At 54.3% G+C, this 27,293-nt stretch overlaps 1 protein-coding gene across 2 annotated transcripts in view; it reads right to left on the bottom strand.

Annotated features, from left to right (window-relative positions):
- Positions 1-5,791: 5,791 nt before the first annotated feature.
- The window catches only part of JPH2 (junctophilin 2), a 63,857-nt gene continuing 42,355 nt past the window's right edge, over positions 5,792-27,293 (bottom strand). The window contains exons 3-6 of one of the 2 annotated variants that reach the window (XM_044263003.1): positions 11,847-11,965; positions 9,074-9,786; positions 8,181-8,275; positions 5,792-6,851 (exon numbers count right to left, since the gene is read on the bottom strand). In XM_044263003.1, coding sequence (XP_044118938.1) covers positions 8,195-8,275; positions 9,074-9,786; positions 11,847-11,965 — 913 coding nt within the window. In that variant the 3' untranslated portion in view covers positions 5,792-6,851; positions 8,181-8,194. The remainder of the gene's footprint in view (positions 6,852-8,180; positions 8,276-9,073; positions 9,787-11,846; positions 11,966-27,293) is intronic. The other variant, XM_044263004.1, reaches the window with a different exon arrangement.

Here is a 27,293-nt window from a genome sequence, read left to right as displayed (position 1 = left end):
CACAGACCCCCGCACGTCATGTGCATAATCCACACATCAGGTAACGTGGGAATGAAATGTCCTTGAAACTTTGAAAGAATTTGCGCGCAAAAAATCTGACATGCCATTAGGTTCTGGGTCTTTTAAAAAATTGCCCAACACATCCGTTATCATAAGCAGCTCTGCTCCCTAAATTGCCCCAAATGAATAACCCCAAACCCACGGATGCAGAGGAAGGGACAGGCACGCTGAAGAAGCAGTGGGGCTTGGTGGCGGGGGGTGAGGGGCGCAGGGCGCAGTCTGCCTGGAGAATGTGGGGTGGCCCCAGCTGGCTGAGCCACCTTCCTCTTCCCCTTCCTCCCCGCAGCCCCACAGTAACGCGGGCCAGGTTCCCCTACTTCCCTAGTTTGGCCAGGTAAGCTAATGTTTACTGCTGGGTCATGTTGTGTCCTGTAGCTGTATTTTTCCCCCAAATAATTGTTTTTGCTTCTTGTTCTTCGGGTGTGTACTGTCTCCGTCACACAGGCCTCCGGGACCTCACCACCCTGTGACTCGTGGCTCCCTGGGCAGGTGCTCAGATGCTGGGGCTGGGCCGGCTTCTCTTCCTGGAGGCAGCTTCAACCCAAAGCTCCCTTGGGCTGTGATTCAGCAGCTCCCTTCTCTCATCTCCACCTGGTGGGGGGGGGGGGTCCTCCCTTTCCTGGTTCCATCCGGTTCTCTTTCTCTCTCTCTCTCGTCCTGCTTCTCTGGGGCGTTGGAGCACATCTGTACCTTGCTCTCTCTCTCTCTCGGAAAGGGCCCATGGGACAGAAGGAGGCCGTTCATGAATGTTTTCACTCCCCCTGTGCCTCCTGGGCCCCAGCATTGCTCTTGCACACTCCCCCTTCCTTGGCAGCTTTTCCATTTTTTGTGTCTCTGTGACAAGAGGCAGGGACGTACACGTGGGTGGGGCTTGCTGGGACTGGGACGCCTGCGAGGCTGCCTCCCCCCTCCAGCGTGCGTCTTACTCCTAGAGCATGTTTGCGAAAGCAGAAGGCAGGAACTCGGCTCCCTGGTGCTCTTGTCCATGAGGAAATGGGGGCTCCCATCCCAGATAGGAGGGGAATGTGGGGAACTAAGCAGGCCGGGAAATTGTTCCTTGGAAGGGTCTGGCACAGGGCAAGGGGGGTAGTTGTGCCATGTCTGGTCCCTGGGTCCTCCTCTCTCTCAGGCCGGCTCCTTGGCCACACTCATGTCCGCAGCTCAGCCAGCCCTTGTCCAAGCCCCGAGCCAGCCCACCTCCACGGAGACAGGGGGTGGGGCAGGTTGTTGGGGCGCGAACGCCGCGGCCTGGGGGGCTTCAACAATAGACATTTATTCTCTCACACTCTGGGGTCTGGAAGGCCAAGGTCAAAGTGCGTCGGCAGGGGTGGGGTCGTCTGAGGCTCCTCCCTCTGGCTTGCCCACGTCTGCCTTTCTCGGTGTCCTCACATGGTCTCCCCTCCGGGCAGAGCCCCTCGTGTCCCCTCTGTGACCAAATTTCCTCTTGTTGTAAGGACTCCAGTCCAGTTGGATGAGGGCCCACCCCAATGGCCTCATTTTACCTGAATCACCTCTATAAAAGAACTCTTTGTAAAGACAGGGACTTTCTGAAGTACCGGGGCTTTGGGCTCTGACATATGTATTATCAGGGAGACCCGGCTCAGCCCTAACAGTCGGGGTGGCTGGTATTAATTAGAAACTCTGCAGCGAGGGTCAAGTCCAACCACGGGCTCCTGGGCCAGGCCAAGGGAAACCGTCCGAGACCCAGTTCTGGAAGGATTCTGCCTGGGTGTGTGAGGAAGCCAGATCACTCCACTGGGAGGAGGTCGTGAAGACCGAAGGAACCAGGGCTGGCTCCCGTGCCTCACCGGCAGTCCCAGGAGGCCCACACATCTGGCACAGGGCCATACACACCGGAATGGCTCGGTTCAGACTCGGTTCAGACTCGGTTTGTGGACATGCCAAGGGAGAGCACGGAAGAACAGGCTTGACCCCCTTCCCAACCCTGAAGTGAGCCTGGGCCACAACCATTTAACATCTCTCCCAGGTGCCTCCCTAAACCTCCAAGCTCCCCGCCTTTTTTCTCTACATCTTCTGATTCCAGGCCCTGAAATGTTGTTAGCGGAAACGGAGCTGCAAATCCAGATGACCCCAGAGTTGGGCAGGCAACATAAAACAAAAGAATGAAACAGATAACAGACGACTGGGGCGTGATTCAGTGGAAAGTGAGGCCCTGCCAAAAGGCATTTGAATTCAGCATGTTTTTTAAAACACCACGCTGGCCGAAGCAAAACCAGCCTGCCAGCCAGATGCAGCCTCTGGGCATCGAATTTGCGCCTTCTGCGGAAGGCATGGTTAAGAGATGGGCTTTGAAGACAGAGCTGGTTTTGAATCTAAGCCTTGTATCTGCAAAACACAGTGGTGTTTCAAATCATAGAGCTGGTGTGACAAACAGTCGCAAATAGTGCCCGTGAAGTGTTCAGCGTGGGGTCCCGCACGTAGGAAGTGCTGAAGTTACAGGACCTGTCATTATCGTGGTGAATCAAGTAGGTGCCTCGTTAGCGCAGTAGGTAGCGCGTCAGTCTCATATCGTGGTGAATCAGAGGAGAGCGACCGTGATGCATTTTTTATAAAAGCAGCCTGCCTTCTCACGGGCAAAAGGGTGAGACCGTTCGCGTGTGGAGCCACGGCGCCCCCCGGTGGTCATACTCGATCCCTGCAGTGCATAACTGGCTAAAGGAAATGGCTAGGAGCCCAGTTGAGCCTTCTGGTCAGACAACGGGTTTGAATCCAGTTCTGCCATATGCAAGTAGGGGACAGGTCACTCACCTCCACTCTTACCCTCCATCTCTGCACCTCCGACAATTTCGATCCCATGGGGGGGCTCTGACAACTTCATGAGACCATATAATATCGCCAGGCAGACAAGTGATATTAATGGCCATTAGTAAGCGCTGGCTGTGACCCTAGCAGGATCCTAGCTCAACGCCAGCTCGATGGCAGCGCGATCCTGGCACTCAGAACACCACTGGCTCCACGCGGCCAATATCCTTCCATCTTGTGAGGAAGAGAAACAGATGGACGTCCTGTTTTTTCTTTTATTGGGTGGAACTGAGGAAGGGTTACTCTGCCTTGGAGTCCCTGAGCAAGAAAATAGACCCCCTGTGGATACCTGAAATCTCGCCAGAGCTAAGTCTTCCTTTGACTAAGCATTGCTCTATCCAGACTTGTCTTTACAGTGAACATTCCCCTGGAACTTTCAAACACCCCAACGAGGATGAGTGTATCAGCTACTTTCCTCCCAGACAGGAGGGGCCCTGAGGGTACCACGGATGGGGGACACTTTGTATTGTCGTTATCTTAAGCTGGACCCCCCACTCCACAGACAGCCTTCACCCCACTTTTCTTCCAGGAGAGGTGACTTCCTTCCTTCTAAGGGACCAGAAGGGGATGAGAAGCCCACTGAGTCTTCCTGGGTAGGGAGCCCTACCCTCCAGCTGCTGAGCCATCCCCAGAGGCTGGAGGACCCGAGGCTAGGCTGGGGTACGGAGTGCAGGCCTCCCTCCCATTTCTGTCTGGAGCAGCAAGTCCCACAGCAGCCCTGCTCCTCCTCCCGCTCAAATGCCTCCTTAAAGGATCCTGGGTTCTTTTCTCAGCAAACTGAAGTTCCTTCTGCCAGATACCCCAACAGAGAGACCTCTGCTTACTCCCTGAGTACCTTTCCCACTGCCTTGGAAGTTCCTGCCAAGACCCCAAGGTAGTGGTCAGTGGTCATAGGCCCTGGAAATGCCCGTGGGGTGGTTTCAAGCTCCCTTATGGCACAAGACACCTTAAATGAAGCCTGGACCTGGCAGAGCAGGGGCCAAACTTCCTAGAGCAGCCACAGGCCAAGACCGGGACAGTCCGGTGGCACCTGAGCCACCAGGGGGCGCCCGACTCTGACCAACCCTCCCTGGCTCCTACAGGGCTCGGAGATGACATTTCTTTTTTTCTTTCTTTAATTTCCCCTTCCTTCCCATCCTCCAAATAATTCTTCTTTTTAAACTGTCCAAGGTTATTCTAATGCAGTCATCCTCTGCCCTCACCCCTCACTCCCATATCCTACACACACACACACACACACACACACACGTCTACAGACCCTCCTTCCCTCAGTGGGTTTTGTTAGAACCCTGCAGATTTAAGCAGCTCCCTCCATCTCCTCTTTCCTATCCTCACCACCTCTCCTGTGGTCCCTCCAAGCCCATCCTTCTTCCTGGGATTTCTGGATCATTCCAGGGTTTCGAATACCCCTTTACCACCCACAATCCCCCTCATCTGGCTCTCACAGCACTGCCTGTGAAGAAAGCCACGGGCAGGGATTCTGTTCTCCTTGGCAGAACAGGAAACTGAGGCACAGGGGAGAATGACTGGTACACAGCGAGCCCGGGGTGGCACCAGGGAGAGAAGGAGAGTCCTGGTCCCCCACTCACTCTGGGAGCTGCCAGGGGAGGGGCGAGGTGGAGGAGCAAGCGACCCTGTCCTGTGGGGCAGCGGTTGTGGGAGGATCTTCACAGCAAGTGCTTCCTCACAAATGAGTTGGGACAAACTGCTTTCCTGCCGCTGACGTGCTGTGTGATCTCTGGCAATCTCTCCTCTCTGGCCTCTGTAGAGAAGGAAGGTGACCTCTAGGTACCCCCCCCCCACCGAGACGCTCTGTGACTATCTAGCTGGGAACTGGGTCATCTCCACGTCTTTGGGGCTTCTGGGGTCCTCAACCAAAGAGCAAGAGGTGCTGGGGTGTTCGGCAGCCATGATCCAAGTCTCCACATCTCCACTGTTCCTCAGCTGGGCTTTACCCCAGGAGCAGCAACGTTTCGTGGAATCCCCGCCACGGTCTCAGGAGGGAGGAGGTACTGTTACACCCCCCTGTTTAGAGATGGGAAAACTGAGGGTCTGAGGAGAGATAAGTGGCTGAGCAGGACAGGAGGCCAGGAAGACCCAGCCTCAAAAGGTGGGCTCTTTCTTCTACCATATGCTGCTCAGGGAAGGTTCTGGAAGTCTGCTTCAGAAATTCACAGTTTGCCTTAGAAAGTCTTTGATCTGCCCCAGGTGACCTGAAGCCCTTCAGCTGCCCCACAGGAGGTATTACGGGAACTGTAAGAAAAAGACAGGGCCCCCCCAGCCTCTCCCGCGCCCTTCAGCCGGCCCCTCAGGCTGGGCCCACAGGCGGACACCGTAGCCCCTCCGGAGCCCGCGAGCAGATGCAGGTTTATTGCTGTGCAGACCGTAGCATCCGATAGCCTCACCCCAAACACCAGCTCTAACCCTAGGCCCGGCAGCGCTGGTACCCAGAGGCTTATCTTCGGCACTGGGCCAGCCCCAAACCTGGACGATGTCCTCAGAGCCGAGGCCTGGGGCCCACCAGCCCTGAGCAGTGCCCCCAGGCCAGCCGGGTCATTCCTGTGGTTTTCAGAGAAGACCGAACCTGGGTGCGGAGCCGCGGGCTGCCTGAGGATGGGGACACCGCAGTCCAGGATTCCAGCCCCGTCCGAGGGGGAAAGGCAAGGCCAACCTCATCAGAAACAGACTCGAGGTTGGGGAGCTGCCCTGGGGAGGCTGGACACCAAAGCCCCAAGGTCCCCAGAAACAAGCAGGAGAGAGCATCCCTGCGGCTCTGCTTGGATCCATTGTCCCCACCTTCCCTGGGTGTGGAGGGGCCCAGACACCCCTTCCCTCCGTCCTCCCTGGTGCAGGGTCCGCGAGCCCTCGGCCTCTACCCAGCCACAGGCACAAGGGACCAGAGACCCAGTGTGGTACAAAACATCTGTAATGAGCTACATGCAAATACCATCTTCTGCCAAGCAAGCCAAGGGGCTCAGTAGTCAACGGACGACCCCCTTCGGGGACCCCAGACTCGATCTTCTCTCCTTGGGAAACGATTGTTGCCAAACAGCCTGTCTTCGCACCCGCCTGAGAGTGTGCCCCAGGGAGATCTGCCCGGGCTTCCGAGGGCTTCCGTGCTCATTCTCCCTGGAGGCTGCGGTGGGCCCTGGTGAGGGAAACCGACAAACCAATCCATGGCCATCCTGCTAGCGTTCTCCTAGAGGCCCCGGGGCTCTTGTGGGTGGCCCTTTAGCGCTCTGGGCACACTGTAAGCCCCAAGCGATGCAGCCTTGGGCTCAGGCCCTCTCAAAGACTGGGGCCATCCCAATAGCCCCTGAGCCTGGCTTCCGGCCCAGGCTCCAGTGCCTCGTGTCCCCCCCTCTTCTCTTGATCCAGAAGGGAAACTGACTGGACTGGTGGGAGGAGACAGGAGCACTGTGTCCCGGGATACCCAAACTGAGCATGTCCATTTCCTCCATTGTCGTCCAGAACATCTGTAAGCAAGGGACAGAGTGTGTGCTGCGTGGAGCCCACTCAAGGCAGGGCCTCTGCGCCGTCGGGGGCTGGGTCCCCGGCTCGCCCGCCCCAGGGATCTGTCACTCCCTCGGCAGCCAGGCGGTTAAAAGAAAGGGGGCAGGGGTGGAAGGAAAGGGGCTGGGAGTTAGTATCACTATCCTGGTTTAGTGACCTCTCCCAAAACACACAGAAGCTCAGGGAAGGGGGACCCCAGCGGCAAGGTGAGAGAACGGGGAGGATGAGGGGCAGGCGCGCTCAAGAGACCAGGGTCCTTCCTTCGAGGCCGGGCACAGGGCTCCGGAGGATCCCCAGCACATTCCGTTCCCCTGGGCACTTCTGTCTCCCAGCGCCGGGGCCAGGGGAGGCCTCCTTAAACAGAGGTGGTGCGGAGGCGAGCTGGACCTCAGTGCCACCCGGCCTGGTAGCGCAGAAAGGTGGGTCCCTCCCATCCTCGGCAGAAACTCTTGGCTCTGCAGAGAGACAGCGAGAGGCTCAGGTGAGAGAGGGAGGGAGAAAGGAAGAGGCTGGGCCAGGTCTGAGGTGGGGTTCAAGACTCAGGCAGGATGTTCTCTGGGGCCAGGACCCACCTCTCCCAGCCCCCAGGGCAGCCCGACTCAACAGAATCAGAGTCACGACCCTGAGGCTCCCTGAGGCCTCTCCCAGCCTTGCTGTCCCCAAGCCTGTACACTCTCCTGGCCCTCCCCCTCCTGCTGTCATCTGGTTGGCCCTTCCACCCTTCAGTCCTTAGAGCCAACAGGCCCAGATCCCGGTGAAACACGGGCCCCAGCAGAGCCCAGCGCTCAGCCCCAGGGCACCACCTACCAGGCTAATACTGTCACTGGCTAGTCACTGGGTGACTGGACAGGGAGTCCTTCTCCTCTCCTGGGACTGAGTGGGAACCTCCAGCCCACATAAGCTAGGACTCAGAAAGGGGGTGGGGTGGGGTCTTGGGTTGGGGGCAGGGCAAGAGGCAGAAACTCTGTTAGCATCACCAGGCGCAGGATTTGTGGTGTGAAGGCTGGTCCTGGCAGGGAAAAGATTTTCTTTCTCGTGGATACTTCACCCTGAGGCCCACGAGAGCCACTTTCCTTCAGCCCAGGCCAGCCCAGCCCAGCTCCTTCTCACTGGGCCTTACCTAGCCCTCCCAGTTCTAGCACCGGGCAACCACGGACCGACAGCAGGATTTCTGAAAGGGAGGGCTGGGAGAGGACTGGAGGACGAGGGGCAGATGGATTACGGACTGACGTGGGCAAGAGAGAAAGGGAGGGCAGAGAGAAGAGGGCCTGCCCATCTCCGGCAAGCTCCGGTGAGACCGTGGGAGTCTGGGGAGAGGCTGTTGGGCCTCACGTCTGCACGTCTGACTTCTGCATAATGAGCTGTAAGTTACGGGGTTACTCTCATCTTCACCCCATTTCTAGGACAGAAGAGAGTCCCTGCTGTGTCCCTAGATCCCAGCAGAGCAGCGGCTCAGTAAATGGTGGTCAGAAGAATGAATAAATGACGAATGAGTGAGTGAGGGAAGCCCCAGGGCTCACCTGACAGGCAGCAGATGCTCTGCACATGCGCAAACGAGGTCCGTGTGTGTGTGTGTGTGCGTGTGTGTGTGTGTGTGTTCAGGAAGGCATGATCTACCAAATCCACAAATCCGTCGTCCCTCCCTCTGCTGGGGGCAGGGCCTCAATTAGCTGCAGGACCGACGCCCAGGGGGCAACATCCTTCCCCCAACACCCTGGTGCCCAGAGCTCTCCACACGCTCCTGGGCGGCGGGCGGGAGGGGGGTGGAGGGGGAGGGGACGCACCTGGTAGACAAGGGTCAGGTCAGGAGGTGAACGAAGAGGATGGCCAGACCGATGTTAAGCAGGATCACCATGCAGATAAGGACAGTGTTGGGGACCTGGGAGCAGTGGAGAGAAGCTGAGTTCCTGCGGCCTCGGAAACACCCCCCCACCCAAGACCCAACAAGGCTGGACAGAGGAGCAGAAACTTCTGAAAGAACCCTCCTGAGAACACCCCTCGTTTTGCTCACTGCTGTGTCCAGCACCTGGACAGCAAACCATCAGAGCTGGAAGGATTCTGGGAAATGAGTATCCAAACCGTATAGGGTCCAGAGAGGGACAAGAATGTGTCCCAAAGCACAGTGGGCAGTGCTGGGCCTGGAAGCCGGAACATCCTTCCTTTGTGCTAATTCCCCCCAACCCTGGATGGCATCCATCAGTCCACACAACTTTGCCTCACCCGTGGCCCCTGTGTTTCTGGCTCCCAGCCCCCTCCAATAAACCCTACTGGGTCCTTCCTCCACTGCCAGGAAGCCCTCCCTGCTACACCTTGCTGAAGATGCTGCTGGTGCTCCGCTCCGATCGCCCTAGTTCCCCAGGTGCGCTCACTCCTCCCTACCTGCTTCGGGCTCCCCGGCACCCTCTTCTCCAAAGCACTGCCCCCTGCTGGCCTGAGCGCAGGCACAAAGGCCCGCCCTCTGCCCCAAGGTGGGGGGGACTCGGCAGAGATTCATGCTACCAGGTCCTGATGAGGCTATACTTGACGAAGCCCACATCCCTGCTGCGGTTTTCCCCTGCCCTATCCTGTGTCATGACCCTCCCCACCCCCAAATCCTCCCCCGCACTAGAATCCCACGTGGAGCCCAAGCACCCCTGGGGACCGGAGCTGGGACACGCTCTTCTGCCCCCAGCCTCACCTCCTCCACCTCCACTTCGGCCTCGGCTGCCAGCGCCGCCTCCTTCCGAGCCTTCTTCTTGGCCCCCGCCTTGGTCAGCCCTCGGGCCTCCGTCTTGCGGGCCTTCGCCTTGGGCTCGGCTCTGGGGACAATGGGCTTGGGCTCCAGCTTGGCCGGGGACTCGGGCGGGGACTCGGGGGCCCGCGGCGGGGCGGCGGCCGGCGACGGCGGCGCGGAGTCGGGCCCGGAGGCCTCGGGCTCGGGCTCCGGCTCGTCCTCGAAGGGCGGCGGCGCGGGCGGCCCGGTGCGCACGGCGTAGCTGTGGTAGCCCCGGTACAGCGCCACCTCGGGCTCCTGCGACGGCGCGGGCGGCGGCTGCAGCGCCTCGATGGCCATGTGCTCGGTGGGCGGCCGCGCGGGGCTGCGGCGACCCGCGCCCTCGGACGGCGTGAGCGGCCGGCTGCCCTGGGCGCCCGGCTCCCCGTTCCAGGCTCCCGGGCTCGCCAGGCGGTCCTTGGTCGCCGCCGGGCGGGGCCGCTTGGGCTGCGGGGGCGTTCCGGCCGGCGACGGGGGGCCGCCCTCGGGCCCGAGGGGCTCGTGCTCGTGCAGCTGCGGGCTCTCGCGGGAGCGCGGTGGGGGCCCCGCGGCCCCGGGGCCCCGCTCCGGGGGCTCGAGCAGGCTCTCCGAGTTCTCCAGGATCTCCTGCAGCAGCCGGCGCTTCTGATACTCGGGTCCTGCGGGGGGGAGGGGACAACCAGCGAGGCTGGCCTTGAACCCGGGTCCCACCGCCTGCCCGGGGCGAGCGCTTCAACCTCGCCCAGCCTGCGTCAGTGCCTCGGCCGGCACCTTCCCACCGACCGTCTAGCGTGGGCCCCGCACTCTAGCAAGCGGGTTCCAAAGAGCAGCTCGTTTCGGCGGCCGTTTAACAACCCTAAGAGGTCCGTGCTATTATTGGCCTCGTGCTCACAGGGGACGAAAGGGAGGCTAAGAGACGTGACGTCACTTGCCCAAAGTCACCCAGCTCAGAGCCAGGACCAGCACTCAGTCCGACTGGCTCCAGAGTTTATGCTCTTCACCGCGACACTGGTTTCCTTCTATTCCCTTACCTGAAAAACGGCCTAATCGTACCAATTTTATAAATACTAATGGAAGGATTAGTGGGGGGGAAATGCATGAAAAATGCGGAGCTCGGGGTCCAGCTGTTGGTACCACCACCCAGAGTGGAGGCAGCGCCGGGAGGTGTCGCTCTTCCTGGGGCCAGCAGGGGGAGCGCCTTGCCAGGAGGCAACTTAGCCTGCCTAGTACACCTCTGCGCTCCACGGTCGGCAACTGGTCCCCTGTGGTGTCCCTGCTACAGCCAGAATAACGTTTAGATACAAGTCTGATCGTGCCACTCACCAGGAAACCTCCAATGCGGAGAACAGCAGCCTCCCAGCCCCCGGGCTCCCACTACTCTACCCAGGAGACAAGTCTCCATACCCACCGGTTCCTGCCTGTTCCACTCTCCAGCCTCCCAGCCTGCTGCTCTGCTCCAAGTCTCTGTGCCTTCGCACCTGCAGTCCCTTCCTCCGGGTCTGCCCCCACCCCAGCCCTGCGAGGCCCCCCCGCCGTGATTCTCAGTGGGTGGTCCCAAACCAGCAGCTTCGGCACTGCCTGATCCTTGTCAGGAACGCACATTCAGGAGGGCTGTGTGGCTCAATCCGTTAATCCCGCAACTCAGTATGATCTTGGGGTCCTGGGGTTGAGCCCCGAGTCAGGCTCTGTATTTGGTACAGAGTCTGCTTGTCTCTCTCCCTCTGCTCTCTGCCCTCCATCTCCCAAATAAATAATAAATAAAATACTTTTTTAAAAAAGGAAAAGAAAAGCACATTGACGGACCCCAGATCTACTGAATCAAAAACTTGGGGGTGGGACCAGCGTGCTGTGTCATGTTTGAGACCCACTGACCTGGGGAACTCTCGTTCAGCCTTCAAGATTCAGCTCAAACAGCCTTTCCTGAGGGCAGCCTTCTCTAGGGTCTCCCTGCCTGACTGGGTGAAGTGCCCCCCTGAGCTTCCAAAGCCGCTGTTCCAGCCACACAGAACTTAGGCTGTGCGGAATGTAGTTGTAACAGTGAGACAGAACCAACAGTTCCCAAGAGCTTGCTAGAGGCGGGGCTCTGTGCTCCCCGACATGATTTGACCCACCCAACCCCCCAAAAGGGAAATATTATGCTTACTCCCATTTTATAGATCAGAAAACTGAGGTTTACAGAAGTGAAAGGACTTAACAAGGTCGCTGAGCTGGCTGGCAGTGGAGTCAGGACGGGGATAGACTCCCTGATCCTCACTCCCCAATTCTGCCATGATTCTTGGCTCCTCTAGATTCTGGATCCCGGAATCCCGGGTTTGTACTGCAGAGCCCAGCACGGTGCCTGACACACGGGCAGCACTCAGGGACCAGCGGACTGAAAGAGATGAGCCTCAAGGCTTTTTGCCTCCTCATCCGCTAAGCTTCATCAGCTCAGCTGTCAGCTGTTTCTGCAGCATGGAGAGGAGGCAGCCTGGGGTAGGTCCAGTCCACAACCAGGAGCCTCTGATTCCGCACCCCACCCCCCATCAACACAGGTCTCCTTATGTCACCGCATCCCGTGCCATACCTGCCCTCCCTCCCTGGTTGCTTGAACTCACAGACATTTGTGAACACACTTGGGCATCTCAGCTTTCCAGCAAGTAAACAAACAAACAAAAAAATGGTCCAGCCCTGGGACCTCCCCTTACTCTGTGCTGCCCATCCCCTCCCTGGCTGGCCCTACCTGGCTGGTAGAAATCCGGAGCCAGCTCCCTGGCCACAGTGCGGGCAATGCTGGACTCCTGGTTGGCAGCGAGGGCGGCCTGTTCCGCTGCCTCAGCTTTGGCCTTGGCGTGGCTTGTCCTAAGGAGACAAGATGGTAGAAGCTCAGGATCCCTCCAGAAAACCAGACCTCTGCCCACCAAGGACATGCCAGACACAGCATTCATTCACTCGGGCTGCCAGTGAGTATGTATTGAACCCCAGGGGCCAGACTGCTGTGTGCTCCGTAGACCATGCCTTCTTCCTTCTGGGCACACAGACAGCCCACGTTCCCCTTGCAATCAGTGCAGTCAGGTGACTGAGTCCTGGCCGGCGCACAGTGGGAAGACACGATGCATGCGGTTTCCAGTCCTGGACCATGAAAACCTCATGTGCGATTCTCTACATCCTCTCCTACCCCCCTCTTGTTGCTTGAATGGAAGGAAGGCCAACACCCCCGAATGGGGACCTTAACCTCTTCTGTGTCACAGACCTTTGGCATCTGGTGACACTCATGGGCCCCTTCTCAGAATGATGTTTTAAAATGAATAAAAAACATAGGATTACAAAGGGATGTCATTATACCGACATGCTATTACCAAAATATTAGAGGAACAAATCTGTAATAGAATGCATTTTCTTCATGAACACATTGAACAAAATATCTAGCAAGGGAACTAACCACAATAATTTTGAAGTACAGATTAGCAGAAAGGATATTTCAAAGATACCCACAATAGGGGTGCCTAGCTGGCTCAGTCGGGAGAGCGTACATGAGGCTCTTGATCTTGGGGTCGTTGAGTTCGAGCCCCTTGTTAGGTGTGGAAATTATTTAAACAAATAAAATCTTGGGGCACCTGGGTGGCTCAGTGGGTTAAGCCTCTGCCTTCGGCTCAGGTCATGGTCCCAGGGTCCTGGGATCGAGCCCTGCATCGGGCTCTCTGCTCAGCAGGGAGCCTGCTTCCTCCTCTCTCTCTGCCTCCCTCTCTGCCTACTTGATCTCTGTCAAATAAATAAAATAAAAATCTTTTAAAAAATAAAATAAAATAAAATCTTCCTAAAAAATGATATCCGCAACAATAATAATGTGACATGAAAGCATGTAATTTCCATGGGTGGCAAAGTCACAGATGTCCCGAATACTACTGTGGTGTATTGCCTACCTCCATAATTGAAGCAAATGCTACCTTTCAGTAAGAGGTTAGTAAAAATAAGATGGTTTTTCCATCTTTTGTAGACATCGAGTGCCCTGCCCAGATCCCTTCCTTGGCACGTGCACCTACCCCCAGCTCCTGACCAGGCTGCTAATGGCTCACCGAGGTCCCAGAGAACTGCAGAAGCCATGTTGTTCTAGAGACCAAACTACCCTCCCCTACCTCGACCACACAGCCCACAACTAACGACTGATGACACCCACCAGCCCCGCTCTTGCCCCGGGAAGAACCAGTTCTGTGGTACAAACCAGGTTCCAGAACCCCCACCATGGGGCCAGGTAAGACCACACCCTGGTTTGGTCACTCCCCTTCTCTCCGGAGAGTGTCCCCCACAAAAAATCATCAGCTCAAGAATCACTACCTCAGGGCACCTAGGTGGTTCAGTCAGTTAAGTATCTGCCTTTGGCTCGGGTCATGGTCCCAGGATTCTGGTATGGAGTCCTATACTGGGCTCCCTGCTCAGCGCGGAATCTGCTTCTCCCTCTCCCTCTGCTGCTCCCCACCCCCCCCCACCCCGGCTGTTGCTCTCTCTCACTCTCTCTCTCAAACAAATAAACAAAATCTTAAAAAAAAAAAAAAATCCCCTCCTCAGGCTCAGCTTCTAGGGAGTCTAATCTAAGACAGCATCCAACTTCACAGATTCTGAATTCCGCCCCCCGTTAAGAAACACCGCGGAAGGAACCTAGGTCCAGAAATGATTACTGCATAGGGCAGAGTTCCCACGCGGAATGGGGAACATTCAGGCATTACACTTAAACATTCCACGTGGATCATTTAAGCAAACCGTACATGTCTGGGTGTTAAGCACCTGAGATTGGGGGGGACGTGTGTTTCATTTGTTAGTCTAGCCAGCAGCACCTGCTGAAACAGTAACAGGCGCATGGGGTTGGGCCAGGCACAGTTCTACGGGCAGGAATTAGGCAGTTTATCTCCTGCAGTCATGATCACGTCTTAGGAAAGCTGATGCTGTTACCATTTTCCACAATTTGCAGAAAAGAAAACTGAGGCACAGAGAGGTGACATAACTTTCCCTGGGTCTCAGGGTCCTTAACTGCAGGAGCTGGGGTTTTGAACCCAGGTAAGATGACTCCAGAGCTTGTGAGCTTGAACATGACTTTGGAAATGCGCCACACCTGCCAGGCACTGAGGACAGAGACTCCCGTGGGTAAGACAAGCCCCATCCCTGTCCTCACTGTGAAGTGAGGGAGGAAGAAGGCAAACGAACAACAGAACGTCTTTAAGAAAAGGTCATTAAATAAAAGGTCTTCGGTTGCAATTGTGAGCAGTGCCATCGAGGAAGAGTCGAGAAGGCAGTGATCTCGTAGAGTAGGAGGACAATACAGGTCGGTGGCAGGGTGGGGTCAGGGAAGGTTTCTGGGAGAAAGGGACAGTTAAGTTGACATGAAGACAAACGGAAGTTAGATCTGTAACAGGAGAGGCGGGGACAGCAAGGCAGGTGGAGGAAAGAGAGCAAGGGTTTGGTGCCTTTGGGGGAAGTGAAAGGTCAGCAGAGCGTCCACCCCGCAGATGAGTCAGCTCCTCGGGGACTTGGCCTGTATCTTTGTTCCTGTCTCCAGCATATAACATTGGGCCTGAAATAAGGGAGAGAGCTTTCACGAAGCTCCTTCCGTGGGAGAGGCCCTTTGCCCGAGTTATCCCCTCCAATCCTCAGAACAGTCTGGGCCGCGGCTCTTCCTGTTCGGCCTTCACACAGGGGGAAACTGAGGCTCAGAAGGGTGTCTCCTCAAGGTCGGAAAATGAGTTAACACTCAAAAGCATTTACTACATGCCACATGCCACGGGCTTTACGGAAATTAACTCCTTTGACACGCCGCTGCCCCCGCAGTAACGCTGGGTAGCAGGCGTCAGGACGAGCACTCCTCTCTACAGAGGAGAAAAGCCGGGCGCGCGGCTTTAAGGAACTGACACAAACTTACACAGCCAGCAAGTGGCAGAGCAAGATTTCAAACCAAGGCCTTCTGGGCCTTGAGTCTGTGCCTTGAGCCACAGGCTATCCCTTCAATAATGGGCAGTGAAGGAAGGACCCAGAACTGTCTGATCTCCAGGCCCTCCCCTCTACGATGCCACCTTACCACAGTGATGTTTACTGAAGAAAAGAAGACACAAACGCGGGGCGCCCGGCTGGCTCAGCCATAGAGCATTTGACTCTTGATCCCGGGGTCGTGAGTTCAAGCCCCACACCGGGTGTAGAGTTTACTTCTAAGAAAAAAAATATGTACGTGAACTCGTGCCCGCACCCAGGTATAAGCAGAAGGGGCGGCACAGGGCCGAGTCCAGAGCCCAGCTTTGGATTCCAACTTTGGCTCTGCCAAGACTGCTGCTGGGGTAGGTACGTGACGCATTCGCCTCAGGTTCAAAAGTTAGGAGGATGCAACAACTTAGTAAGCAAGATAAAACAATATTTTAAAGCACTATTTCTAGAAGTCAAAAATAATGCCAAAAAATCCTTAATGAACAAACTATGAATAAAATTTAAATAAAGACTGGATCAGGGCGCCTGGGTGGCTCAGTGGGTTAAGCCGCTGCCTTCGGCTCAGGTCATGATCTCAGGGTCCTGGGATCGAGGCCCGCATCGGGCTCTCTGCTCAGCAGGGAGCCTGCTTCCTCCTCTCTCTCTGCCTGCTTGTGATCTCTCTCTGTCAAATAAATAAATAAAATCTTTAAAAAAAAAAAAAAGACTGGATCAGACCCTGTGCTTTTGCATGGCCTTGGTCACGTCACCCTAGTCCCAACCCCACGGTGCCTCTAGGACTGTGGATAAGTGGCCCTGGCTCTCTGTGCCCCCGTTTCTTCGTCCGTACAATGAGATCGTAATTCTCCCCTCTTGAAGAGGTGGTGAAAACTGGCGAGTTAAGAGGCAGCATAGGGGAGTGTCTGGGCCAGGACGGGACGGACTGGAGGTGGTGGTGTCGGTGGTGGGGGAGATGGGAGTGGGGGAGGGGATCATGGTGGTCGTGATGGTAGTGGTGGAGGTGGTGGAGGTGATGGTGATGGAGAGGAGGAGGAGGACCACGATGAGGTTTATGACATCAAGATAGAGTGTGGTACGTGCATATCCCCAGGTTCATATCTGCCTATACACACAGGCGTGCGATTCACACTCCTACACTTTCCAGAAACACTTCCCTGGAAACCTGAAACCCCAGGTCAGGCGGAGGAGGGAAAGAGCCGGGCAAACCTTCAAAGGGAGAAAATGTCCTTTTTTGGTAACACTAGCTGGATGGTGCTTGCTTGTTTCTGGGCGCCCTGGGAAGCTGTGTTGCAGGGATCTTCCTAGGGCCGGAGCGGCAGCCTGCACGCAGAGCCCCAGAAGAACTGGAGGGGTCAGCGGTGGACCTCCCGTCCAGAGTAGCCAGAACAGGGGTGGAGAAAGGAGAGGCCACACAGCCCACGGCAATGAGGGCTTCTGTGTTCAAAGGAAGCCCACCACCCTTCCCCGTGTCCATCGGTCTGGCTGATGGAACCCCTTACAGCCCTCCCCCAGGTCTCTGGTCTCAGGAATGGCTCCCAGCCCTCAAGTCAGTCACCCCCGAGTCCTCCCGCACCCTCCTCCTCGTCTCCCTGCTGCAGCCAAGGCCATGACTCACCAGGTCCCTTCTCCTACTCCTGCTATAGCTCCAGCATCGGCAGCTTCTCCCTCCTTCCGTCACTGCTCCTCGAAGCCCCTACAACTGATCACACTGGCACCGAGACAGGCTTAATCCAATTGTCCAGCAGCCTCTACTCTTGCTTAAAATCTTTGCAAGGCTTCCTACCATGTTCACAATAAAACCCAGGGCTCTTTCCACAGCCTTCCAGGCTCTCCGGAGCCTCTCAGGGCCTCCTGGGTATATCACCAGCGGCCTTCAGGGCGCAGCCTGGGGCAGCTCACGGTGGGTGGGGGGAGCACTGTTGCCCACAGGCTCGTGTAGGCCGGGGCCACTCACAGTGCGGCCCATCACCCTCCTGGCCCCTTCCTCACCTGGGAGCTTGTCAGAAATGCTGGTTCTCGGGCTCCACCCCAGACCCAAGTCAGAGCCTCAGGGGGAGGAGCCCAGGAATCTGTGTTACACCCCTGCTGGGCAGCTCCCAGCCTGCTCAACCCAAAGAGCTCCGAGGGTTTCTCCTCTGAGTCTTGCTAGAGAAATGCCGGACCCATTTCTTCTCCTCTGACCACTCCCTGGGTCTGGGCTGAGGCCACGGCAGCGGGGGAAGGGGGGAAGGAAGGGTCTCCGGGGATGCCTCTGACCTGTGGGAAAGGAAAGCAGCAGAAACTGGGGCAATGGGAGGGGCACGGAGCAGTCCCTCTTCTTGATTTCACTTGTCAGCAGGGTTAAAAATAAGGCTGGTGGTTCTGGGATAGGGGCAGGGCAATAACCCGACAGAACCACTTCTGAGAGCGTCCCCCTACCCCAGCCTCTTTTTCCCACCCCCAGGCCCCTAACTGCTGCTTCCAGTCCGCCACTTCTGCATATTGGTTCAATCATCTCCTACAACTTTGTGGAGTGCCTACTGTGTGCAAGGCACTGTTCTGAGCACTGTGGATACCACAGCAAACTGAGCAACCCAAACCCCCTCGCAGAGCTCACGTTCTAGTGCAAGGGGCTGGCACACTGCAGCCAACAGGCTCCCCACCGGAGCCCACCTCCGGTGGCCGTACTGTCGGTGAGCTGTGACTGGTTTATATACTTTTGAATGGTTGAACTTGAAAAAAAAAAACAAAAACCAAGAGTAATATTTTCTGACACGTGAAAATTACATGGAATTCACAGTTCAGTGTCCATATAAATAAAGTTTTATTGGAACCCAGCCACACCCACTTGTGGACACACGGTCTACAGTGAAGTAGTTGCCACATAAACAGTGACTGGCAAGGCCAAAGATGTTTACCATCTGGTCTTTTCCAGAAACTGTTCGCTGGTGCCTGTTTTAATACATTCACTCAGTAACTGTCTCTTCTACTACTACTAACAATATTAATCTGTTATTTGTTGAGTTCTTTGTGCCCAGCTCTGTGTCACCTTAACACAAATGACCTCAGAGAGGTGGAGTTCGTCTTTCAAGGTCACACAGCTAGAAAAGTGCATCGGTCCAAGCTCTTACCCATTATACCAAGGTCTCACCCTCTTCCCACTGACTCTGGGCTAAGTCCTCTATGGGCTGGGACCAAGGATGGGATGAATGGGACCCAGCAGGCACCTGAGGAACTTATAGCCTAAGGCAGCCCTGCCCATTCCACCACACAACACCCCTGAAAACCAGTGACTGAACAGGGGCACAGAGCAAAGTCTCTAAACCACTCAGGAGAATGTCTAAGAGGGAGAGACTCCAGCTAGGTAGCTGGAATGTGGGGCCCTACCTCTGCCCCTACTCCCTTCAGCAAATCTGAGCTCCCTGAACCCCAACCTCCTCATCTGTAAAATGGGGCTAATAACAGCAGCGACCGGGGCGATGGTGTAATGAATGACCAGTCATCTGGCCCCTGGAGCAGTGGTCAGGACACAGGAAGTCCACAAAGTGCTTGTTAATAAAATAAATAAGCAAGTTTTTTTGGAAAGGACTAAAAATCCCAAATGGACCACATGCCACTGATTTGTTAAATAAAGATTAAAATGATTTTTTTCATTTGGTGGATAATGGGAGTCCCCAGCTCAAACCTCTGCCAGCCTCTCTGGAGGTCGCAGAGAGGCCGACAGGGACAGAGCTGCCCAGTGTCTTCCTGTGGTGGGGAATGCTTCGGATGCCGCTGCCCTGCCCTCTCCCAAAATAGCCCCTCGCCCACAGCTCTGGCCGGCCGTGGCCATTTCCTCCAGAACAATCATGGTCAGAGTCATCACGAGCAGGAACCATAGCTGGGGACACAGACACCCACCTGGATAGCTCGCTGGAAGAAAGCCCCCTGACTATCAAGGATGTAGGCAAGGGCATAGTCAGGGAGTCCTGACTGATGGGGTAACTTCTTCTCGACCCCAGCCCACCCCCAGGACTTCATTTGGCAAATGGGGCTTAAGTTCCTGCTGGGAAGTACAAATAAGAGACGTATCACATCCGAGGTATCTGCCCTTGACTCACTGGTCTCAGTTTCCTCAACTGTGAAATGGGGATGCTAATACTTCACTATGCTCCTGAGAGTCTGAAATGAGCTTTTAACAAACACTGGCTTACATTATCATGGTTTTTGTTACTATTGTAACAATGCTTACCAGCAATTCCCTTCGGAATTCTGTGGACCGCCCACAAGCTGGGATATAAATAGGCGTTCTGAACCCTGTTTCAAGGTCCACCCATGTTATAGCACGGGCCGGCCTTCATTCCTTCCTACTGCTGGACAGACTCCGCCGTGTGCATAAAGCAGGCTGAGCTCACCTGTTCTAGCGTTTGCGTTGTTTCCACTGCTTGGTTGCTATGGGCACTTGTGCACAACTTTTTGTGTGGTTCTATGTTTCCATGGCTCTTGGGTGCACAATTAGGAGTAGAATTTCTGGGTCGTATGATAACTCCGTGTTCTGGGTGAGGAACGGCCAGGCTCATACTACAGTGCCTGCACCATTTGACATCCTCCCTCTTAACATCTGAGGGCTCCCGTATCCCCACATCTCTGCTAACACTTGCTAGATCCAGCTTTTCATTTTTATCCATATGGTGGTTTGTGAGGCGCCATCCCAGCGTGGTTTGGTTTGCATTTCCGGGACGGCTAAGGATGCTGAGCATCGGTTTGTGGGCTTCATGGCCACTGGTATATCCCTCAAGGGGAAATGTCTAGTTGGATCCTTTGCCTTTTTTAAACTGCGTTTTTGTCTTTTTTATTATTGAGTTGCAAAAGTTCTTTATATATTCTAGATAGAAGTCGTTCATCAGATATATTATTGCCAATCACGTATTGCAAGAGTTTTTCTATCCTGTGGGTTGTCTTCTCACTTTCTCGATGGTGCCCTTTGAAGTATGATGGTCTTTAATGATGTCCAGAGTATCTGTTTTTTTTTTTTTCCTCATGCTTTTGTGCCTATGCTTTTGGTGTCAGATCCAAGAAAGCTTTGCTTGACCTACGGTCACAAAGGTTTACTCCTGTATTTTCCTCTAAGAGTTTTCTAGTTTTAGTACCTGTATGGAGATCTGTAATTGTTGCTTCTAATAAGAAGCAAATGAGAACCTAAGGGTTCATGCTGCCCTGTGAGGTCGGCTCTACCGCTGTTGTACAAATAAGAAGACTGGACCACGTGCCCATTACTTAAGTCACGTGCCCATTACTATTATAATGAACGCGCAGCCAGACATGGAAGGAGGGAGACTCTGGCAAGAGGAGAGGAGATGGAAGGTCCTGAGATGAGAACAGAGACCACCTGTAAAGGTAGTAAAGGCCACCTGGTGGGTCGCAAATTCATACTCTGTCTTTGGTTATTTTATAGTATACGTTATAAAATAAGAATATAAAATGATATGGCTTCATTGTAGAAAAGTTTTGAGAATAGGCAGGTTTTGTTTTTTAAAAAGAAAAAAAATGCTACTAATGTTTTGGTATTTTGAGGTGGTAAGGAGCACCGCTGTGTGACCGCAGGTGACTAAACAAGTTCTCTGTGCTTTGATTTTTCCCTCTGTAAAATGGGGGCAGGAATAGCCCCGCCCTCACGGGGCTGCTGGGATGACAGTGAACTGCTGTAGTAAAGCATCTGGAACAAGACGTGGCAGATAGTGGGGCGCCTGGGTGGCTCAGTGGGTTAAGCCGCTGCCTTCGGCTCAGGTCATGATCTCAGGGTCCTGGGATCGAGTCCCGCATCGGGCTCTCTGCTCAGCAGGGAGCCTGCTTCCCTCTTTCTCTCTCTCTCTGCCTGCCTCTCTGTCTACTTGTAATCTCTCTCTGTCAAATAAATAAATAAAATCTTTAAAAAAAAAAAAAAGACGTGGCAGATAGTAGGCTCTATGCAAGAGCTTGAAAAATTCCGATAAGGTGGTTTTGTTCTAGTTGGGGGGGGGCGGTACCACCTCCTCAGGCCCTAGAGAACCTCCCCACCTTGGAAACCCAGCCTGAAATCCCCAGGCCATGGACATGACCTCTCCCAGATCCCTTTTTATAGTGACCTTTCTCCCCTTCTTAAAGAGCCTCCAGTCCTGCTAGCACATCTCCTCTACCTGTGAGCAGGTGTGTGCCCCCTCACCCCGCCCCGGCCAAAAAGGCATAGGCAAAGTAGTAAGAGTTGCAGTTTACAGAGTGCTAACTATGTGCCGGACACTTGACCTATGTGTTTAGCTGAATAATGGCCCCAAAGATATCCCCTTCCTATTCCCTGGAACCTGTGAACGTGACCTTATATGGCCAAAGCAGTTTTGCAGATGTGATTAAGGATCTTGAGATGTGGGGATTGCGCTGGATTATGTGATCACGCGTGTCCTTATAAGAGGAAGCAGAGGAAGGTGGGATGGCAGGAGAGGAGAAGGCGAGGTGTTGACAGAAGAGATGGGCTGCCGAGGGTGTGATGTGAAAACAGAGGAGGGCCGGGGGCGGCCACTACAGACTGACAAGTCAGGGAATGGGATTCACCCCTGGAGCCTCCAGGAGGAAAGAACCAGCCCACTGACCTTGGCTGTGGTGTGGTGAGACTGATCACAGACTTCCGACCTCCACAAGCATACAAGAATAAATCCGTGCTGTCTTCGGGCCCCACGTTGGTGGAGGTTTGTTATGGCAGCAACCAGAAACTAGAACAACTTGTGTGCTCTCCTGTCATCCTCAAGACAACTCACTTTATGGGGGAAGAAACGCAGGCTCAGGAAATCATCTGCCCGAGGCTCATCGCTGGTGGCTGCCAGAGCCAGCTGGAACGTGCCTCCAGGGCTTCCTAGCAGCAAGGCCTTTGCTGACCCACGCATGCCCTGTGCTGCCTCAGTTCAAGCCCCCCTTCCAGAAGGGCCGAGCGGCCGCCACCCAGCCTGTTCCCACCGGGACGGTGTGAAGCCCTGCCTGTCTCAGAGAGCCCAGGGCTAGCGGCTACCAGCAGTGATAACCCTACTTCCCCAACGACAGGCTGGGAACCGCCCAGCTGACTATCTGTGACTGAGATCTGGCTGCGCTTCGGTGACAAGTGACACGACAGGGCGGGGACCTCAGGCCTTGCTCCCCTTCCCCACACCAGACTGGGTCCTGCAGTCCTACCCGGAGCCTGGCTGCCGGCTGGGCAGCCTCTCTGCGTGAGTTGGCAGAGACCTTCAGAACAGCACAGACAAGTTTCCTTTTTTAAACGTTTATACCAGGTTTGGAAATTAAGTTTTAGAAACTGTGAAAATAGGAACATGAAAGCAACAGCACCATGACTCCACGAGCTGCCGCATGCACAAGCCATCTCCGTCGGGGCACTGAACACGAGAAACACTGCATGTTGAGGGTCAGGGCTCAAGTGGAAGCCGAAGCCACCCCAGCTGGGCCTGAGCCCCCGGGTCATACCCTAGGCTTCTTGGATGGGGGAAAAATCGCTTTGCTTCTCTGCGGACAGATCCATCTGCTCTGAACAATGAGGCCGATTTCCCAGCTGGCCGCTGGTGTCCACAGCCCAGTGCCATCCCCTCCCCTGGTGCGTGCGCTGAACTTGGGCTTCAAATAAAAGAACGCAGGAAAGGTGATGGCATATCATTTCCATGCTTTGCCTATCAAAGACAGCGACTTCTCTCTTGCTAGCAGCTTCTCCTGCTGGCTTTGTTGGGGAGGTCCACCCAGCAAGGATCTGAGGGCAGCCTCCGGCCAACGGGAATGAAGAACCGAGGCCCTCAGTCCAAAGGCCCGCAAGAACGGGTCTACCGGCATACTGTGATTTAGAAGAAATCCAGCTGCCCTTGAACAACGCAAAGGTTAGGTGCCAATCCCCCTCATGGTCAAAAAATCCAAGTATAACTCCGGATTCCCCACAAACTTAACTGTGAACAGCTTGCGTTGATTGGAAGTCTTACTGATAACATAAACAGCGGATCAACACCTGTTCTGTATATGCACTAAATACTACATACTGGGTTCTTGTAAGAAAGTAAGCTAGAGGCAAGAAAAGGTTATTAAAATTGTAAGGAAAAGAAAATACAGTCACAGTACTGTACTGTATCTATTAAAAAAAATCCATGACTTTCGGTGGACCCATTCAGTTCAAACCCGTGTTAATCAGGGGTTGGCTGTACATATTTGGTCATTCAGATGACCAAAATATACGTCTCATATATACTAGGTCTTTGTCCATGTTTCCTGTCTCACAGTTTCCAAAACACTTGGAATTCCCTGAGTGCTAAGAGCCATGGGAGCATTTCTTGTTACAATATCTGGTCTCTTGTCCCCAGTTCCTGAAATCACTTCAGAGTCATAAAAACGAAATGGGTGTCTTGATATTCATAACAAACCACTTTCTAACACAACTGAGTTTTATGATAATGGGGCGACTTTGGGAAAACTTCTAAGGATGGAGGCTGGATGCCAGGGGAACCGACCAAGAAGGGAGGGTTGGAACTCTCAGTCTCACCCTGTGATTTCGGGGGAAGGAGGAGGGTCTGGAGGTTGAGTCGATCACCGATGGCTGATGATTTAATCCGTCATGCTGTTATGATGAAGCCTCCGTAAAAATCCAAAAGGACAGTGTCCGTAGAGCTTCCAGGTTGGTGAACAGGTGAAGATCCAGGAAAATCATCACACTTAGAGAGGGCACAGAAGCTGTGCACCCTTCACCCTATCTTGCCCAGCACAGGTCTTCCATCTGGCTGTTTCTCAGATCCTTTTATAATCAACTAATCATCTAACAGGAAGTAAATGACTTCTCTGAGTTCTGTGAGACACTAGCAAATCAATTGAACTCAGAGGGGCCTCGCTGGGACCTCCTCTCTACAGCTGGTCGGTCAGAAGCCCAGGCGACATCCTGGACTTGCAAATGGCACAAGGAGGCCGTCTTGCAGGACTGAACCCCTAACTTGTGGGATCTGATGTTATCTCCCAGGAGATAATGTCAGGATTGAGTTGACTTTTCAGACCTCCAGCTGGTGCTGGTGAACTCCTTGGGGTCTTGGGGGAGGGCCACCACTCCTCTCCCCCGCCACATGTTGAAATTTGGGGGAGACCCCTTACTACCCCCTAGGGTTGCTCTGAGAACTCAAGGAGTTCACGTACAGAGCAGCGGCCCACACGGTGAGCACTAAAGGAGGGTTTCTGTACGTTCGCGTTTATCATTTCAAATTGCTCAATGTTTTCCTTTAGAAATTTCGCATCTACATTTTTTTCTATGCCAGTGATCTCTATTCTGGGCATCTGGCCAACAGACAGGCTCCAAATGACACGTGTTCAGAGGCATTTATGGCAATGCGGTTTGTAATCGCAGAAGCCTGGACACAACCCCAAAGCTAGCAGCAGGGAACTGGTCTGCCCAGATATCCTATGGCCGTCTGAAGGACTTGATGCTGCCAGTACTAAGAATGAGCTAGGCCTTTAGAACAGAGTGAATCCTGAGACGTCAAGTCAAAGAACAAGGTATAAATTACTAGATATCATATGCAACACTTGTGTAGACAAACAAGTGCATTTGCTCCTCTGTATGTGGGCTATTTCTGGAAGGATAGGATGAAATTGGTAATACAGGCTGCCTACTGGGATGGAAACTAGATGCCGGGGGAGGAGGTGGAAGGAGGGAGACATGCATACCCCCCTCTATGCTGGATGCCCCGTCTCCTCCCCCTGCCCCACCACGCCAGCCTGCACCCTGCTCTGTGCCCTGGGAGACTGCCCTCCACGGTCTGCATCCACAGTGCCCTCGCCCTCCTGCTCCCAGCTGGGTCTGGCCCATGATGGGCGCCAGCCAAGGGCTGGAGGACGGAGCGGTCAGGGTATTGATTCCCTGTCCCTCTTCCAGAGGGCTCTCTCCTCCACAGCTTACGGTCGCTGCCTCTAGTATAACACATTTCCTCCCCTGGCCCCTTCAGACCCAGGACACGAATTAATGGCTTCCCATCATCGCTGGCCCTGGGCAGCTCAACATCCCTTTCAGTTTGTGCCCACAGGGTACCAACTTCCAGTGAGAAGATGAGTAAGTTCTGGGGACCTAATATACAGCATGGTGATTACAGTTAGGTATACCGTATTATATACTTAAAAGGTACAAAGAGAATCGGTCTTAAATATTAACACCACAAAGAAGACCTGGTAATTACGTGACACACAGGAGGTGATAGCTAATGCGAGGGTGGTGATCATTTTGTCGTATGTGAGTGAGTCACCTCGACACGCTGTGTAGAGTGTTACATGTCAATTACAGCTCAATAAAGTTGGGGGGGGAACCCAGTAGCTTCGTGAAACTACTTCGTCTGCAGTTGAATTCTCTGAATATATCCCTTCATGCCAAGACTCTTGACTGATTCAACGCTTTTCTATCTTTCAAATGTGCGTATACTATGCCTATTCCAAGATAAGGTAAATAAGTATGTTTAACAACCTAGCATCTGAGTGCTTGGACTTTTAAAGGTATGATTTAATTTATTCCTGAAAACAACCCTAAGGGCTAGTACTAGTGTGTCCACTCAACAGACAGGGAAAGCTACATAGCCGGGAAGTGCTCTAGACCCCAGGTGGGCCCGGCTCCCAAGCCTGTGTCAGCCCTGCAGGATGGGCCCTAGTGGCTAGTCCAGTCTCCCCTGCCTCCCCTGCAGGAAGAGGGCAAGGACTGGTATAAGACCCAAGTGTCCTGAGCTGGTCCAGCTCTAGCTGATGTTCTCCGGTGCTTTCTTGGAACTGGAAGACTGATTCAGGTGTATGCAGCAGAGTGATATTAAACATGTGGAGCCACTGCTATGCGGGGCGGGGGGGGGGGAGCACTGACCATAGAGAGGCATGCCAGGTGCTTAACCATGTAGTTGCCAGATCTGGAGAACCCCATCTTCTGGGTGAGAGGCCAAGTGTACAGGGCAGTAACAGGAGGTGGGCACATAGGGAGCTCAGGGCAACTGCTGGCTGCAAACTGGTATCAACCAGAATATTTAAAAACTTTAGCAACTGGGATGATGTTCCTGGAATGTCCAGCTGGATACTAAACCTGGGAGTAAGTTTTCCTTCTTACACACCACCTGCTTCAGAAAGCCTTCCCCAGAGACTGCCCCAGTAAATGTAATCTTAACCCACGGTGGAAGCCTCCTCTGCATCTTTCCCGTGCCTGGAGGATAATGTAGAAAGGCATTATTATGCTATGCGTATGACCTCATGATCTAGCTCTTGCCAAACTTCCGGTCTTAATGCAAACCAGCCCTCCAGACAGCCAGAAATTTCCAGGTCCCCACGTATGCTCTACTATTTCCACCTCCGGGACTTGCACCCAGGATGCTTCCATTTCTGAGAACATTTGTGTCCCCTCCCCCATCCCCCACCTCCATCCTTCTCTTTATCTGGCGAACTCCTACTCATCCTTCAGGACCCTTCCTCAGGAAAGCTTACCCTGAACGTCAGCTCTCTGCTCTTACAGTCCCCTGCACTTGGCTGCCAGGTCACTTTGTCTTCCTCCAGTTAGTCTGTGAGCCCCCCCAAAGGAGCAGAAGCTTCACTGTTGGGTTTCTATCAAAACAGAAGCAAGCACGTAGCGGGTGCTCGGTAAGTACGCATCAGTAAATGTGTGCTATGGATTACATATTTGACTGTGAGACTCACACAGCTGCAAGGACCCTCAGAAAGTATCTCTTCCCATTTGCTAACGATACGGTAAGAAGATGGAGAAACTGAGGCCTGGAGAGCCCTATGTGATGCTTTTCAATAATCAAAAATAAATCATGGTGATTGTTACCTCTGTTGCAGACATGTTAGAAGGGTCATGTACTATGTGAGAGGCTCTCGTCTAAGTGCTCACACATATTACTCCACTAAACATGAACAACTGGACGGTGAGAAACCTGGGACTCTGGACATTTCCATAACTTGCTCAGGGGCACACAGCCAGCAAGGGACGGGAATCCTGACAGTCTGGCTCCAGAATCTGTGTTTCTTCAGCACTCCACTCTGCTCCACTCCATAGTGTGGCCACAGGCTTCTCGAGGGACAGCAGCAGCGACCAGCCCAGACCGAGGCACATAGTAGGTGCCCATGGAAACCCTGGGCAATCAAGCCGACATGAGGGCATGATTGCATACTAGGTATTAACAGAGGGGAAATCCCAGACACCCCTTCCTGTCTCTTGCTCTGGGAACCTGCAAGGCTTCAGACAGGCTAGGAATGGCTCTCTCCA

Source organism: Neovison vison, chromosome 8 (assembly GCF_020171115.1).
Source record: "Neovison vison isolate M4711 chromosome 8, ASM_NN_V1, whole genome shotgun sequence".
In the NCBI taxonomy this organism is placed as follows: domain Eukaryota; kingdom Metazoa; phylum Chordata; class Mammalia; order Carnivora; family Mustelidae; genus Neogale; species Neogale vison.
This window is presented reverse-complemented; position numbering and strand designations above follow the sequence as displayed.